The sequence below is a fragment of the Octodon degus genome, unplaced genomic scaffold (genome assembly GCF_000260255.1).
Source record: "Octodon degus isolate 3935 unplaced genomic scaffold, OctDeg1.0 scaffold00019, whole genome shotgun sequence".
NCBI classification, from domain to species: Eukaryota; Metazoa; Chordata; class Mammalia; order Rodentia; family Octodontidae; genus Octodon; species Octodon degus.
In genome coordinates, this window is record NW_004524595.1 from 23,030,444 (window position 1) to 23,047,087 (window position 16,644).

The 16,644-nt window shown below is 41.0% G+C and overlaps 1 protein-coding gene across 1 annotated transcript in view; it reads left to right on the forward strand.

The window, feature by feature from the left end:
• Positions 1-16,644, forward strand: part of Polr2b (RNA polymerase II subunit B) — a 45,272-nt gene that overhangs the window by 25,480 nt on the left and 3,148 nt on the right. Inside the window, exons 10-21 of the mRNA XM_004627529.2 lie at positions 890-1,076; positions 3,947-4,090; positions 4,321-4,460; positions 4,549-4,660; positions 7,208-7,362; positions 9,587-9,785; positions 10,141-10,309; positions 12,479-12,575; positions 13,742-13,836; positions 14,770-15,020; positions 15,102-15,191; positions 15,672-15,779. Of these exons, the coding sequence (XP_004627586.1) occupies positions 890-1,076; positions 3,947-4,090; positions 4,321-4,460; positions 4,549-4,660; positions 7,208-7,362; positions 9,587-9,785; positions 10,141-10,309; positions 12,479-12,575; positions 13,742-13,836; positions 14,770-15,020; positions 15,102-15,191; positions 15,672-15,779 (1,747 nt within the window). The remainder of the gene's footprint in view (positions 1-889; positions 1,077-3,946; positions 4,091-4,320; positions 4,461-4,548; positions 4,661-7,207; positions 7,363-9,586; positions 9,786-10,140; positions 10,310-12,478; positions 12,576-13,741; positions 13,837-14,769; positions 15,021-15,101; positions 15,192-15,671; positions 15,780-16,644) is intronic.

Here is a 16,644-nt window from a genome sequence, read left to right on the forward strand (position 1 = left end):
ATTTTTTTTATTTTTTTATTTTATTTTTTATTTTTTTGGAATTTGGAAAGCCGTCAAGGACAAATTTTATTGGAAGTGAAAAATCAAATAAGCAATAACACAATTATAATGGAGGATTTTAGCACTCCATTGTTGCAGCTAGCTGCACCAATTAGAAAAAAAATTAGCAAACAAATAACAAAACTTGTGAAGTGATGGACTTAGTAGACAGTGTCAGAATACGGATTCTCAGCTGCACACATGATGTTCTCCAAAATTTGAGTTTTCATAGTTTTTCTTAGCATTCTAATTTTACTCTTGTAACTTTTTCCTGCTTTCATTTCATTGTTTGCACTTTCTTATTGTGGACTGAGTTTCTTTAATGGGACATTTTTGCCATCATTATTCTTGTGTCTTTTTTTCATTTATTACCCATTAAAAAAAACCCAAAAAAACTTGTGAGACAGTATGGTAATAATTGAAGGATTTTTTTTTTGTTGGCTGGAGTATAGTAGTAATTGGTATACTTTTGTTATAAGACAAAAATTATTTTAGAATGCAGAGAATACAAAAAGGATTGGTAATACTAGCATTATGTATCACATTTTGTTAGTGTATTGATTAGTATTTCTTAGCATTTCTTTTAAATTATTCCTCTAACAACCTTATCTTCTGATACTTTCTAATTGCCTCCTGTGGTATGTATATGTGTGCTGTATGATTTTTGTGTTTTGTACATAATATACTGCAAAGTAACATAGTTGCTGTGTACAAAGTATTGTGTATATAGTAAATCGTGGGAGTATCTTTCACCCTGCTAAAGCTTTTTCCCCCCTTGTGGGTAATATTGTCTACAAAGTACATGTTGTAGATCTTTGTGTGTTTAAAGATGTACTGTTTTATTTGGCAGTATGTTTAAGAATTTGCTAAAAGAAGTGCGAATCTATGCACAGAAGTTTATTGATCGAGGAAAGGACTTCAACTTGGAGTTGGCAATTAAAACAAGGATTATATCTGATGGCCTGAAGTACTCCTTAGCTACTGGAAACTGGGGTGACCAAAAGAAAGCGCATCAAGCCAGGGCTGGAGTATCTCAGGTAAGGGTGTTACCTGTGACTGTAGGAAAAATGTTATGGAACTTGTAGATTCTTTTGTATTGAATATGTTACTTTGTTTTTTTCCCTAATGGTCAAGTAGAAAGTCACTGTGGGTTTTGAATTATGAAAATGAAATTAGCTTTAGTATTACTAAGAGTAATTTTTGATTTGTGGTTTAGAATTCAAAATAGAGTAGTTGCTTGGGAGGTGAGACAATGAGTTAGTAAAGTTTGTCTCCTGAAGTCTCCATATCACAAGGTAGGTAGATAGCCTCTTCGTTTGTTGGGAAGTGTAGCGTTTCTCACACCGATGTCTCAGGTCCTGTCACAGCTTTAGGGTACCTGCTCCTGGAGTGATGAGGAGAAGCTTTACAAAATGTCTCACTGCAGGTGGGTGAGATGGCTCAGTGCTCTCCTGCCTGCCTGGTAAGCATGGGGCCTGGGTTGGAGCCCAGCACCACATGCTGTGCTGGCCCCACCCAGGGCTTGCCGATCCCGCCACTAAGACCGGGCATGGCAGTGCACGTCTGTAATCCCAGTGCTGGGAGGCTGAAAACAGGAGGATCACGAGAGCCCCAGCTGCATAGTGAGACCCTGTGCCAAATACATGAAATAATAATAATAATAATCAAAAGTCTCACTACGAGGCTTTATATTTTTATATTTTTCGTATAAGATTAAAAACCTGTAACATGCTTGTCTGGCTTTATGGAATTGTAGAGAGATTTCTTCGCATCAAAGTGCTTGATTTCTAGAAACTAGATGTTCTATGAAATTGTCAGTATACTGATAAGAAAATTAAATTTGCAGGTTCTTTTAATTCAGTCAGGATATTGAGTGCACTTGGTATTTATAATTCAGGGTTCACACGATGTATGAGGCACTTATTATCAGCCTTGAGGAGTGGATTGGTGTCAGTCAGAGGAGATCGATTGGTTCATGTACAGCTCTTTACTGCCTGACCTGACGTGTGCTCACTGCCACCCTGCAGATCCCATTCAGTGGATTGTTACTGACCCTGTGGTGTGCAGGGCCTCTCTTCTGCGTGAGGAATAAAGCACGAGGCCTGACGTTCAGTAGTTCACTGTGCTTGTGGGAGATGTGTAGTTACAACATGGCACAGTAGGCATCCAGAAGAGAGGCGCAGCTGCTCTCCGGGAGTGCTGCAGGGAGCCTGGATTGCAGTGTGAAAGGAGAAGTCTTCTTTTTCCCTGCGTTTGGGACTTTTGGCAGGGCTTCTCACGCGCTGGGCAGATGCTTGTCACAGCATCTTTAGCCCCGAGAGAAAGTGTCAGAGGTGACGCCTGATCTGGATTTTGAAGCACAACTGGGAAACCACACAAATTGGAGAGGAAGGTGGAATCAGCAGTGCACAGAAAACCTGCAGGAAACTTGTTAACCTCTTGAGCTCTGGATGGAGGCAGGAGGAGTCTGTCTATCAAGCAGTTCAGGAATTCCAAAAAGTAGGAACATTTATTGAGAAGGAGTTGGGGAATAGGAATAACTCCTGAGAGACAGGAGGGCTCCCCAATGGGTGACCCCAGTTAGACGCATTCACGGTATTGGCAGTGTGGAGAAAAGATGTAAGTAGGGCAAGGTTGGGTTCAGGATCATTTGATGCAGCAGCCTGAGTGGAAATACTGGACTGCATACAGCATTTTTAGAAGGTGTTTGAGGACAACTTAGGAAGTGGTGTTTATAAATAAGTCATTTGCCAGTTGAATGATGGGAAATTCTGTAGAGTGTAGGGAAGAGAAGTTCCTTCTGGCTTTTATAGAGGTAATTCATCAGAGTGAGGAAGTGCGCTCCAGTGTGTGGCCACTGCCCAGTCCCAGATTGGTAGGAAGGTGTATATATGACTGTTGAAGGACTCAGGAGTGTTGGGACATTAAGACTTCAATAAAAAGGCTTTAATGTCACATTCTTCTGTGGTCAGCAGTGACCTGTTGAATATTTTTTAAATGGATGAGTGCTATAGATGCATTTCTGTTTTAGTAATCCTGGTAACGGGAGGGGAGATGGAACACAAGGCAGGGATTTGGAGGTGATGGAAGTAGTACAGGTGAGGTAACTGGAAGCCTCATGTAAGACTCTGCTGTGGCATTGGGAGGGAGGCTCTGTTTTACAGAAAATCTGAAAATGCCATTGAAAGGATGTGTTCCTTCACATCCTTTCATCAGTATGTGGAAGAAGGAACTCAAGACTAAGAGCAATTTGAGATTTCTAGGTAGGGTGATTGAGGGAGATACCATTAACTGTAAGTGGAGACTTAGGAAGAAGGACAGGGTTTAAGTTACCTCAGAGATGGAGGGATGGTGACTTATTAGTAGGCATGCTAAGCTTGAATTGCATGTTTATCTCTGTAAATACTGTTTATTGGTATTACCCTGTATTATATTTTCTAAGTATTGGTAATGGATGTTTGCATCTGTGTTAGATTTAGAGGCCTCAGCCTAGAAAAGGTCCTGGGAAGGATTAGTGGTGCTGCTGTGGTTCAGGGGTGAGGTCTGGTAGCATTTAAGGTCACACTCCCTGCACAGCTCACTGATGAGTGGCACAGATCAAGTGGTATCAGATAGAGCAGAGAACAAAATGGTTTTAACAGAGAAAGTCCCTGCCCTTGTGGAGCTAACTTCCCAGTGTTGGGAGACAGATCATAAAGTTTACTGTGCTGTGCTAGAATGCACCTCCCACCTTCCATTCCTGCAGTAAGTGGGGAGGGTGAGCAAGCTTATCTTGAGGAAAGTCAGAAAAGGGGTGGTGGTGATGGCTTAGTACTCAGCGAATCTTCTGCAAAAACATGATTTTGCCTCAGTGTGACAGTGCAGCGTAGAAATGCCTACATTTTAAAGATTTGCCTTCTCCCCCCAGGTGTTAAACCGCCTTACTTTCGCTTCAACACTTTCTCACCTGCGCCGATTAAATTCTCCTATTGGTAGAGACGGCAAGCTGGCCAAACCAAGGCAGCTGCACAACACGCTGTGGGGAATGGTGTGTCCTGCTGAGACCCCCGAGGTGAGGCGCTGAAGTTTTTGTTTGGCTGGGAGAAGCTGTGGATGGTGACTTATGTGTAGTCACTGTCAGATGTGGTTTTTATTTAATTATGCATTGTGGTTTAGAGGTAAGCTACTACTTGTAATTTTGTTCTTAGAGAATAAGTAAATCTTGAAATCAGATTGAAGGAAGGCTGTTGACAGCTTTCGTGAGCACATGAAATGAGTGTAACCACTTGGCTCATTCCCTAGGGGCATGCGGTTGGCCTTGTGAAGAATTTAGCCCTGATGGCTTACATTTCAGTTGGATCTCAGCCCTCTCCAATTCTGGAATTTTTAGAAGAATGGAGTATGGAAAATTTAGAAGAAATTTCTCCTGCAGCTATTGCTGAGTGTGTATAGATGAATTTTATTTTTAATGTTTAGTTATAACTTAAGGTAGAATTGCTAAGTGCAAAATACTTTGATTTTTCATTCTAGTGCAACCAAGATTTTTGTTAATGGCTGTTGGGTTGGAATACACAAAGATCCTGAACAACTTATGAACACCCTAAGGAAACTGCGGCGGCAGATGGACATCATTGTGTCTGAAGTAAGGGCCCATGTTTGTTTTCCTTTTGTGTGGGTGCCGGGGATCAGTCCTCAGTCATGCTCATAGTAGGCAGGCAATCTACCACTGAGCTGTGTCTCCAGACCAGTGAAAATCTTTAGTAGTTAAGAAGAAAGCCTGGGTTTGGGCTGAGCGTGGTGGTACGTGCCTGTAATCCCAGCACTTGGGAGGTGATGAAAGAGGATCACTTAGAGTTGAGGGGGGCATGGTTTTTCTGCATGTGGTGGTACATACCCATTCATCCCAGCTCTAGGGAGGCTGAGGCGGGAGGATTACTGTGAGTTGAAGGCCAGCCTGGGCTGCAGAGCAAGACCCTGTCACAAGCTCCCGTACCCCTATATGAGCTCTATTACTTTTTGCAATAGAGCTTTTATTATACTGTTTGAAAAATGTGACTGACTGGCTTTTTTTTTTAAACCAGTACTGGGGACTTCACACTTGCTGGGCAGTAGCTCTGCTGCAGAGTGGTAGCCTAAGGGTTTTTTCTGTTAGCATTTTTGAGATTGTCTTGATATGTTGCCTAGGCCAGCCTTAAATCCGCCTGCCTTAGCCTCAGATTATAAGTGTATGTGACCATACCTGGTTGAAAGCAGTATCTTTCTTGAATTTTAGAATGCCATTATGGCATTTTAGTTCACAGTGTTTTTTCTCAGATTGCTCCCTATGGATAGGACATGGCTAGGAAGGTGGAATATTTTCTTTTGACTCTTAATTTTGGAGCAGATTTTGGTGTTTTTGATCAAGCTTTTATGTCTTAACCAAAACTTTTTCCTTTCTTAAATAAACCTAATTCTTTCATTAATGATAGGATCCAGAAGTGATTTTACATTTTTATCTTGGTACCAGGAATAGAACGCAGGACCTTGTGCTTGCCAGGCAGGTACTTGTGCCGCTGAGCTACATCCCAAGCCCAAAAGGACAGCTGCAATGTCACTTTTTAAAAGCCCCTGTGTGAGAGCTGGCCTGATAGCTCAGATTAAAGTACTTGTTTAGGCAGATGCAGGGACTGGGATTTGATCCCCAGTCTGCCTGCTGGCCCTGCCCTCAGGGCGTGCTGAGACTGTGACTGAGACTGGGTGTGGTGGCGGACACCTGTAATCCCAGTGAAAAAACAGTATCTCTAGGAGTCTGATCTACATAGTGGAAACCCTGTAAACCCTGTACTAATACATTAAAAAAATAAATAAAAACCCCTGTGTATAGGAATTACCAATCCTTTTTTCAGTATCTCAGTTCTTTGACAATTCTATTTTTTAATGTGTTTGGTATAGGGTCTCACTGTGCAGCTTGGACTGGTCACGATCCTCCTGATTTCAGCCTCCCCAGTGCTGGGGCAGGGCCAGTGAGGCACGTGGTGCCAGGGATTGAACACAGGTCCCTGTGCTTGCCTTAGTCCGCTGAGCTATCTCACTGGCCCCTTACCTGAAATATTTAAAATTTTATAATTTTAATATTAAAAATTGACACGCTATTAAGGCTGGATGTGGTGATGCATGCCTATAATCCCAGTACTCAGAGGCTGATGTAGGAGGATTACTGTAAGTTATGTGGTGAGACCCTTTCTCAAAAAGATGAAAAACAACCCTAAGGAGCTGTATTTTACATTTTATTGGTATTATCTTTGAATCCTTTGTGTGATGTGTACGTACGGCACATCCCAGAGCAGAGTGGCCACATGCAAGTGCTCAGCAGTCATCTTCAGCTAGGAAGGAGCTACTGTGCTGTGTCACAGAGGTCACTGTGAAGCATAAGGCTGTGCCTGAGAAAGCATGGGCGAGGCAGGGCAGGGCAGGGCGACACAGGGCTGGCTATTGAACGGCTGCAGAGTAAAGTATGTGTAGTAAAGAGATAAAATAAGAAACGGCAAAAATAGCGTTTGTGGTCCATTTCACTTTATATTAACTTAACATGGCATTACTTCCAGGTGATGGTGTTTGGTTTAAACTATAATTGCTGAAGTCAGATTCTTTTCATTTATAGGATTTTTTTTTCTTTATGTCTTCAGTACAGGGTCTATAGGGTCTCACTACACAGATCAGACTCACAGTGATCCTTCCTGTTTTTCAGCCTTCCAAGCACTGGGATTACAGGCACGCGCCACCATGCCCAGTGTCATTCACTGTATCAGGAGACCCAGGGGCAGGGCCAGCATGGCAGGCCTGGGATTGAACCCCCAGCCCCTGCGTCTGCCTAAGCAGGCACTTTAATTCACTAAGCTATCTGGCTAGCCCTAGAATTTTAAATTATACCTAAGTTTTTAATAGATTGAGCAGTGGTAACTGAGAATGTCCATTTTATTTGGTAGTTGGTTGCTGTGGAAGTTCAGTTTCTGTTTCATTGTTTGGAGACAGGGTCTTGCTGTGTTGTCCAGGCAGGTCTCAACCCCCTGAGCTCAGCGTTCTTCCCGCCTCAGCTTCCTGAGCACTTGTGCTGCGGGCAGGCACCACTATGCCCAGCTGGTTTTTAGTTAAGCTGCGGTGATACAGAAAAGATAAAAGTTCATGATCATGTTTCATCTTTTCTGTATAGGTTTCTATGATCAGAGATATTCGAGAGAGAGAGATTCGGATCTATACAGATGCAGGCCGTATTTGTAGGCCACTTCTGATTGTGGAAAAACAAAAGCTGCTTTTGAAGAAGAGACACATTGACCAGTTGAAAGAGAGAGAATACAACAACTACAGGTAAAAACTTACTAAAATGTGTTCATTCAAAAAAACTGAGATAGAATTCTGAATTTTAAAGATAACTTTCTAAAAAAAGAATATAACTCAGTGGGTTTTCATATAGTTATAGGCTTGTACAACTGCCATGGCTGTGTCATTCTGGAAGATTGGGTGTTAGCAGTTACATGGGTTTTTTCTTAGTCTTTGTTTCTATTTAGGAGATGGTAGTTATGATATTCTTTGTGGTGTGTTAAATGTCTGATAGTGGACCGGGGAGATAGCTCAGTAGAATAAGTGCTTGCCTGGCAAGTACAGGGTCCTGAGTTCAGTCCCTGGTACCTCAAAACAAAAAAAAAAAAAAAAAAAAAGTAAAAAAAGTCCAATAGCAAGAAGAAATAATCTGCGTAAGTGTAAAGTATATAACTAATAATACATGTAGTAATAGCAAGAAGAAATACATGTGTAAAGTATGCAACTAATAATACATGTATAATAGGAATAGTACAGTAAATAAGAAATACAAAGATGAACTTAAAATTTTTTAAATATGTAATATATGTTTTTATTGTAAAAAATAAAATTATATGTAAGAAATGTTCAGCATCCAGTTTATACTCTCCTTTTATTAAGATATGCTAGTAATGGTTGAGTATATAGTCTACCATATCTTATTTTGTATGTTAGATACTCACCTTTATCATCTTCACCTTTAAAAAAATCGAAACAAACTAAAGCTTGTTATGAGACAATAGCTTAAAGTATTTTTTGAGGTAGAGTCTTGCATTGTAGCCCAGGCTGGTTTTAGACTCACAGCAGTTCTCACGGCTCAGCCACCCAGACTACTGGGATTGCAGGTGAGTGCCACACACCTGGGTAGTTCAAAGTATTATCTCACGGTCTGTTTTTCTACTTTTTTTTCCCACTGTTAATAATTAATATGTCTGTTATGGAGCTATTTCCATATAAGTACAAGTATCAAATTGATTATATTGTGCTCATTTATATTGAATCATATTAAAATAGCACAAATAGAAGATCTTACTTTATAGTATATAATTTGTTAAAGAAATAGTTTTGTGTACTTTTTATGTATTATTTCATATATTGATAAACTTGAAAACTACTTTCCATGTCAGAGATTTAAGTTTGGGGTGGATGAGCTGATCAGAAAAGGGCTAGTGGCTCAAATATTGGATTTCTTTTCTTAGTGGTCTTGTTTGACGTTTTATAAATAAGTCACTTGTTTTTATTTTTTTTTTAATTTTTAAAATTTTTTAAATTTTTTATTTTTTGTTAGAACCAGGGATTGAACTCAGGCCCTCACACTTGCCAGGGAAGCACTTATTCTACTGAGCCATCTCCCCGGCCCCTTGTTTTTATTTTTAATTTTATTATTTTTTTGCATTTTTAGGAAAGGGTCTACAGGGTATGCAGGGTCTCACTAGTAGATCGGACTCGTAGTGATCCACCTGCTTTACAGCCTCCCAAGAGCTGGGATTACAGGTGTGTGCCACCACACCGTCTCATGGCAGGCTGGGGGATTGAACCCCTGGCCTGTGCACCTGCTTGCAGGTGATCTAATCCGCTGAGCTATTTGGCCGGTCCAAGTCACTTGTTTTTAATGTTTAAACGTTTCTATAGGTTTTTAGGAAAGAATCTCCTAATTAAATGGCATATTCATTCAAATAGTTATCAAAGAACACAGTTGAGATTAAGTTTGAGGCAATTCATTGAGGCAGCTCTATTATAAAACATTATTTGATGAATTATTTTTATAAACAATTTATTCTTGGTCTTACTTAGATAAATTTTAAGGTCTTGGTGTTGAAAGACATTCACTTTGTTTTTAGGGCAGTTTTCCACCCATATTTTTGTTTTATGGAACTTTACATTTATGTCTGAAAGGATGTATTGGCAGAGGAGCCTATTTTATCAGTAAAGAAGAATGGTTAAAACTAAAAAAAAAAAATCCTGTGTCTGTTATAGAGCTATTTCCATACAGAGCATATAAATACAGACATAATTTTTTTTTTTTTTGAGACATGGTTTTGTTGTGTTGGTTCAGGCTGGCCTTGAGTGTACTGTGCCGCCGAGGCTGGCTCACGGTGATCCTTCTGCCTCTGTCTCTCGGGCAGGGATCACAGGTGTGTGGCATCAGGCCTAGCTGTAAAAATACTTTTTAATTAAGAGACCTCATTAGTGAAGGTACTTGAAGAAGTAAGGAGATTGAATTCCATGTTAGTTGGCAGGACCTTGTGGCCAGCGGGGTGGTGGAGTACATCGATACTCTGGAAGAAGAGACAGTGATGCTCGCCATGACTCCAGACGACTTGCAGGAGAAAGAAGTAGCTTACTGTTCCACATACACCCACTGTGAGATTCACCCGTCCATGATCCTCGGGGTCTGTGCATCTATTATTCCTTTTCCTGATCATAACCAGGTTTGTAGCTGTTTTTGTCTTCTTTTACAAGGATTTGGGGCAAGTAATAAAAATCAATGTTTAGTCTGATCTTATTTTAAGAGAAAAACTTTTCAGTGAAAAGGTTACAAACTCCTGCAATCAGTTATTTTGCAACTTACTGTGTTTCTTTGTTAATAGCCATAGTCAGTTCTAAATGGTTATCATTTATGTTTCAGTACAAAGAAAAAGTTCCTGTGCTTTTTTTTCTTTTTGGTAAAAACTTGTTTATTTTTAATTTTTTATAGATCAGTGCCTTCTTTGGCCTCTGGTTAGAAAAGTCTTTCTTTAGAGACACTAAGTTTCTGCTGATGGTGCTTTTTGTTTCTGCCGTTAGTCCCCTAGGAACACATACCAATCCGCTATGGGCAAGCAGGCTATGGGGGTCTATATCACCAACTTCCACGTCCGTATGGACACGTTGGCCCATGTACTCTATTACCCTCAAAAGCCACTCGTGACCACGCGCTCTATGGAGTATCTGCGGTTCCGAGAACTGCCAGCAGGTATGTTCAGTGTGCCCTGTAGTTTTTAAAGAGCTTGCTGTGCTTTAGGCACTTCACTTGTTGCTTGGACAGTTCTTGATCTCCTAGCAGTTATGCTGTGGTGGGGAGCACAGACACAGCACTTACAAGCTCACAGAACAGACATCACCACCTCTATCATAATACATAGAGTCAGATCCCATCCGGGCCCAGAAGGGAGGAGAGGATATTATTCCCTATGAACAGTTTACACTTTGGCGTGAGTGAACATATACCTTCTCTGCCAAGAAATAAAGACTCTTTCAACTTGGTATTGTGCAGAAGTGCTAATAACATTGAGATCTTTGAGAGAGCGTCCTATGTGCAGCTGAGAAAAATGTGTGTTAGAATGTTGTGGATCAGAATACTCTGTAAATATATACTAAGCCTATTTGTTCAATTCTGATATTTCTTAATTGGGTTTTTTTTGGACTGGTTGATCTGTTTGTGACAGTGGGATATTAAGATTCCCCCATTCCAATTATATTAATGATTATTTGATTTTTTTTTTCAGTAGTGGGGATTGAATTAGGACCTTGCACTGCTTATTTGATTTTTAATGTCCATGAATATAAAATTTATATAGCTAAGTACACCTGTATTTGGTGCATATGTATATATGTATGATGGTTATCTCTTCATCATTTGTTTTTTAAATTTCATTTTATTTTATTTTTTTGTTTTTGTATTTTCGGGAAGGGTCTACAACGTGTTGTGTTCAGGGTCTCCCTACTAGCTTGGACTTGTAATGATCTGCCTGTTTACAGCCTCCCAAGATCTGGGATTACAGGCCTTCCCCACCATGCCCAGTCTCAGTTGCTGTCTCAGCATGGCCTGGTGGCAGGGCTGGCATGGCAGGCCCATGGATCAAACCCCCGGCCCCTGAGCCTGCTTGTAGGCGCTTTAATCCGCTGAGCTATTTGGCTGGCCCTTCATTTTTTAAATTTTAAAGAGACAAGATAAAATTTCAAACAATAATTTTAGGAGGGTAACAATACATTGCATATTGTTATCTTTAAATTAGTTACTCAGAATACAAGATATCATTATTATTTTTTTTAATTAATTTATTTATTGTGTGTGTGTGTGTGTGTGTGTGTGTGTGTGGCCAGCTCAGCCCACCAGGGGGCGGGCTGGCTGGCATGTGGTGCTGGGGATTGAACCGCGGTCGCTGTGCTTTTGCTTAGCTTGTTGTAAGTAGGTGCTTTAGACCACTGAGCCATCTCACCAGCTCCAAGATATCATTATTTAATTGTCTGCACAATATTAGCACAAACCCTTCTTTTCAGTGAACTAAGAGAAATTAGTAGTATAACTATCTTGACTATCACACATATATAGTATAACCATCTTAATACACACACACACACACATATGTTACTGTGGCATGTTTTTAATTCTTCTGGGAAGATACCCAGAAGAGGAATAGATGGGTCAAATAGGACCTCTAATCTTAGTTTTCTGAGAAATTGAGATAGGATCTTGCTATGTTTTCCAGTCTGGCCTTGAGCTGGTGTTGGTTCTCCTGCTTCAGGCTTCCAACTACTGGGTGTGCACCACCATACCCAGCTTTCTTATCTTGTTTAAGGCACAAGTTTCCCCCTTCCCCCCTGCACCACCATGCCCTGCTCCATGGTGTTGCTCTTGATCATAAAATGTGCTTTGGAGAGACACTGTAATAAGGTGGCTTGTATGAAATCACTGATTCTGAAAACGGGCTATATTGGAGACTGGGCGTAGTGATGCATGCTTGTAATCCCAGCACTTGGGAGGCTGAGGCAGGGTCATTGCGAGTTAGAGACCAGCCTGGGCTATAAAGTGAGCTCAAGGCCAGCCTGAGCTGCATAGTGAGACCCTTTCTCAATAGATGGATGAATAGATGGATGGATGGATGGATGGATGGATGGATGGATAGATGGACAGATAGAAAAAAAAAGAAAAAGAATGGGCTATATTGGGAATAAACATTTGACCAGCAGAGTAAGTGGCTCACAGATTATTATTCCAGGAGGAGTAGACTTGGATTGTTACTTTGATAAAAACACCTAAGTCTTTGTGGCAAACGTGACTGAATACAACGGATTTAAAGGAAGCAGCATGTTTCTTTGCCTCCCAGGTGATGCTTTAATGTGTGCTCTCCAATTTATGTAGGTATTAACTCAATTGTGGCCATTGCATCGTACACTGGGTACAACCAAGAAGACTCCGTCATCATGAATCGTTCAGCTGTAGACCGAGGCTTTTTCCGGTCAGTGTTTTACACAATTTATGAAACTACGGGGTGGAAATAATGGTGTTTTCAGGATTTTTTTTTGTACCTGGATTCTCACTTATGACCTTGTGCTTGCCAGGCAGGTGCCTGTGCCTCCTGAGCTATATCCCTGGCCCCTAGTGGTTTTTTAATACAAGCAGTTCTTTAAAAGTAGATTTACTCTGACTTCTGCCAGAAAACAGGAGGAGTGGCTGTGGCTGCATCTAGCTGAAGAGACCCTGCCCCTTGTATCTCTTTGGTTTGGGTCTTTTGTGAACAAATACACATTTGCATTTAGGTAATTCAGAAATGTCTGCAGAAAAAATTATGAACTCATTATCTTGAAACCCATAAGTAACTGCTGCTAACATTACAGTGTGGTTTTTTTTTTTTTTTTGGAGGAACTGGGGATTGAACTCAGACCCTTGAGCTTGCCAGGGAAGCGCTTATTCTATTGAGCCATCTCCCCAGCCCCCTACAGTGTGTTTTCTCTTTTTTTAAAAATAAGATTATTTATAGTAGTTACCCAAAGTCACTCCTCTTTTTGGTTATGCTTCTTCACTTCGATTGCTTTATTGACACAAAGGTTGGTCCAAAATCTATGTCATATAAAGATTATTTTAAAAATAGGGAATTAAAAAAAGCAGTTCAGAGAAGAGGATTCTCCCCTGTGTAGTTTCAGGGGCCAGTGCCAGAGTTGGGTGGGGAGGTGCACATCATAGCTTAATGTCTGAAGCCCTGCTGGAGCTGTCCGACCGGGTGGGGTGGCCACCTCTTCAGCTTGTTAGGGTGGACTCGGCTCTGAGGTTGGGTGGAGATTGGGTTGAAGGACCTGCAGTTCTTCCTCGTCTTGCCTGAGTCCAGGTGGGTGAGGAGTAAGATGCAGCCCATGTGTCCCATTCAGCATGTGTGCTTGCATTTACGTAGGTGGTACTGGGGATTGAGCTGGGGCTTGTGCATGCTAGGCAAGCACTTGCCCACTGAGCTACAGCCCCAGCCCTGCATTTAGCATTTAACTTCCACCCTTCATACCACTATACTTGTCCCTGATTCATGGTTTAGATTCTCTTAGCTGTCAAATGACAAATTATTGGTATATACTAAGCCCTTTTATTAAAAGAAAATAGAAATTACCTTTAAGACCTTATGTATTTTTATTTTAGGTCTGTTTTCTATCGCTCCTACAAAGAGCAGGAATCTAAAAAAGGATTTGATCAAGAAGAAGTTTTTGAGAAACCTACACGTGAAACATGCCAGGGTAAGTGTAGAATTCAAAGGTAGTTTCCTTAAGTCATGTTACTAGGTTGTACCTTCTGCCTCCTTTTTTTTTTTTTTTTAAAAAGAACTTTTTTAATTTTTTATTTTTGGTGGAACCGGGGATTGAACTCAGGCCCTTGCACTTGCCAGGGAAGCACTTAATTCCACTGAGCCATCTCCCCAGCCCCTTCTGCCTCCTTTTTTTCTGTAATGTTGGAGTGTGTTCTCTTGTTCTTAGAAACTGTGTAAGAAAATAAGTGATTTGCCAAGAATCTTTGCACCCCCACCCAGGGGTCTTGCTGCAGACCTCCCTGCCTGTTCCTTTCTGCAGTGAAAGAAAACTTAGGAGATCAGAGTAGTTGTGCTTATTCTTCTCTTCACTTTGTGCATTTGCACAAGAGCTCTCCTCAGCCTCCAGACTGTGATGCAACCTGAGTGGCTATCACTGATAAACATTTTAAAAATAAACAAGATAACCTAGCATTTGTTGTTTGGTCCAGAAAACTCGGAACTTTGATTCTGTTTTAAGATGTTTAAAAAATACCTATGAGGTGAGATAGATGGGCTCTGCCAGGGAGACAGGGTTTCTGCCACAACAGAGCTGTTGTTTAACTCCTAACAGCGTTACATGGGGGATGTGTTTTATTTCCTTGAGTCTCTCCAGTTTTTTCTTTTTTCTTTTTTCTTTCTTTTTTTTTTTTTTTTGCGGAATGGGGGGATTGAACCCAGGCCCTTGCGCTTGCCAAGCAAGTGCTTATTCCACTAAGCCATCTCCCCACCCCCTCGTTACTCTAGGTTCTGCGTTGGTGGGAAGGGGAGGTGAGATCACAGGGTGAACCTCACAAGGTCTGTTGGAGAATAGGTGCAGGAGGCACACTTGGGTGTGGGTGTGGTCTTCTCAGTAATTTAAGCTGCTGTGTGTGTTTCTGCGCAGGCATGAGGCATGCCATTTATGACAAGCTGGATGACGATGGCTTGATAGCTCCAGGGGTTCGTGTATCTGGAGATGATGTTATCATAGGCAAAACGGTCACCTTGCCTGAAAATGAAGATGAACTGGAGAGCACCAACCGACGCTACACCAAGCGAGACTGCAGCACTTTCCTCAGGACTAGCGAGACGGGCATTGTGGATCAGGTTATGGTAACCCTCAACCAGGAAGGATACAAATTTTGTAAAATAAGGGTGAGTATAGCTTATATACTCCCTGTAAGTGGTTTCAGAATGTAAATCAACTTCATTTAACCTATTTTTATGTGACTTCAGGTACGCTCTGTAAGAATTCCACAGATTGGAGACAAATTCGCTAGTCGGCATGGTCAGAAGGGGACTTGTGGTATTCAATATAGACAAGAGGTACGTGTCTGGTCTCATGCACTCCTAATCTAGAGTTTTTATTTGCTATGTTTAAAATCACAACTTAATTTTATTGACTTCTTAACTATTGAAGAAGCATATAAACTTACTTTGAACAGAATTTAGGACATAAATTCAGTTGGAGATGATGTCAGTCGTATTTTTCGTTTGTCTTTTTGAGATAGGGTTTCACTATGAAGTTCAGGCTGGCTGTGAATTCACTATGTAGCCAAGACTGGCCTCAAACTCACAGTGATCCTCCTGCCTCAGCCTCCCAAGTACTGGGAGTATAAGCATGTCCCACCAGGCCCGGCCAGTCCTAGTTTTGTAGCTAAGAGATTTCAGTATCTTTTTTTTTTTTTTTTTGTGGAACCGGGGATTGAACTCAGGCCCTCGCACTTGCCAGGGAAGCGCTTATTCCACTGAGCCATCCCCCCAGCCCCGATTTCAGTATCTTTAGTCTTACAATTTTCTTTACAGGATATGCCTTTCACCTGTGAAGGTATCACTCCTGATATCATCATAAACCCCCATGCCATCCCATCTCGTATGACTATTGGTCACTTGATCGAATGTCTTCAAGGAAAGGTAAGAGATTTCTCTGAAATGGCATTTCTTCCAAAATGATGAATATTTTCTGTCATATTTGAGGCAGGATATTTATTAAAGCTAGTATAATTATCCTCAAATGGGTTATGATTCTGCCCCCTCTTTTTTTTTTTTTTTTTTTTTTGGCAGGAGGTGCTGGCTCAGCCCACCCAGAGGGCGGGGCTGGCACAGCACGTGGTGCCGGGAATCAAACCTTGGTCCTTGCACCTTGGTCCTTGCATGCTTGCCTAAGCTTTCCTAAGTAGGTACTTTAGACCGCTGAGCTATCTCACCAGCCCCCTGCCCCCTCTTTTGGTATCAGAAATCAAATTCAGGACCTTGCACTTGCCATGCAGGTGCTTATGCCACTGAGCTATATCTCCAGCTCCTTTTCTTTTCTTTTCTTTTCTTTTCTTTTCTTTTCTTTTCTTTTCTTTTCTTTTCTTTTCTTTTTTTCTTTTCTTTTCTTTTCTTTTCTTTCTTTTCTTTTTTGGAACCGGGGATTGAACTCAGGCCCTTGCGCTTGCTGGGCAAGTACTTATTCTACCGAGCCATCTTCCCGGCCCCTCCTTTTCTTGTTTTAAGAAAATTTGCAAAGTTATGGCCAAAACAGAATTTTTGTAAGGTATACTGCCTGCAAGCTCTATATACATGGTTATCTTTTTCACTGTTTCTTTTCTATAATTACTTCATTGGTGCTTCATTTGTACTTTTTTAGTACAAAATTTTATAGCTATATTATCAGCTAAGTATATTTCAGTGGAAGTTTTCAGACTTTAAGTGTCTTGTTAGGGTAGAGTGGCTATAGCCTAACCCATGGATGGTTTGTTTTTGGGGTGTTCGCCTGTCATTTTCCTTCAGGTAT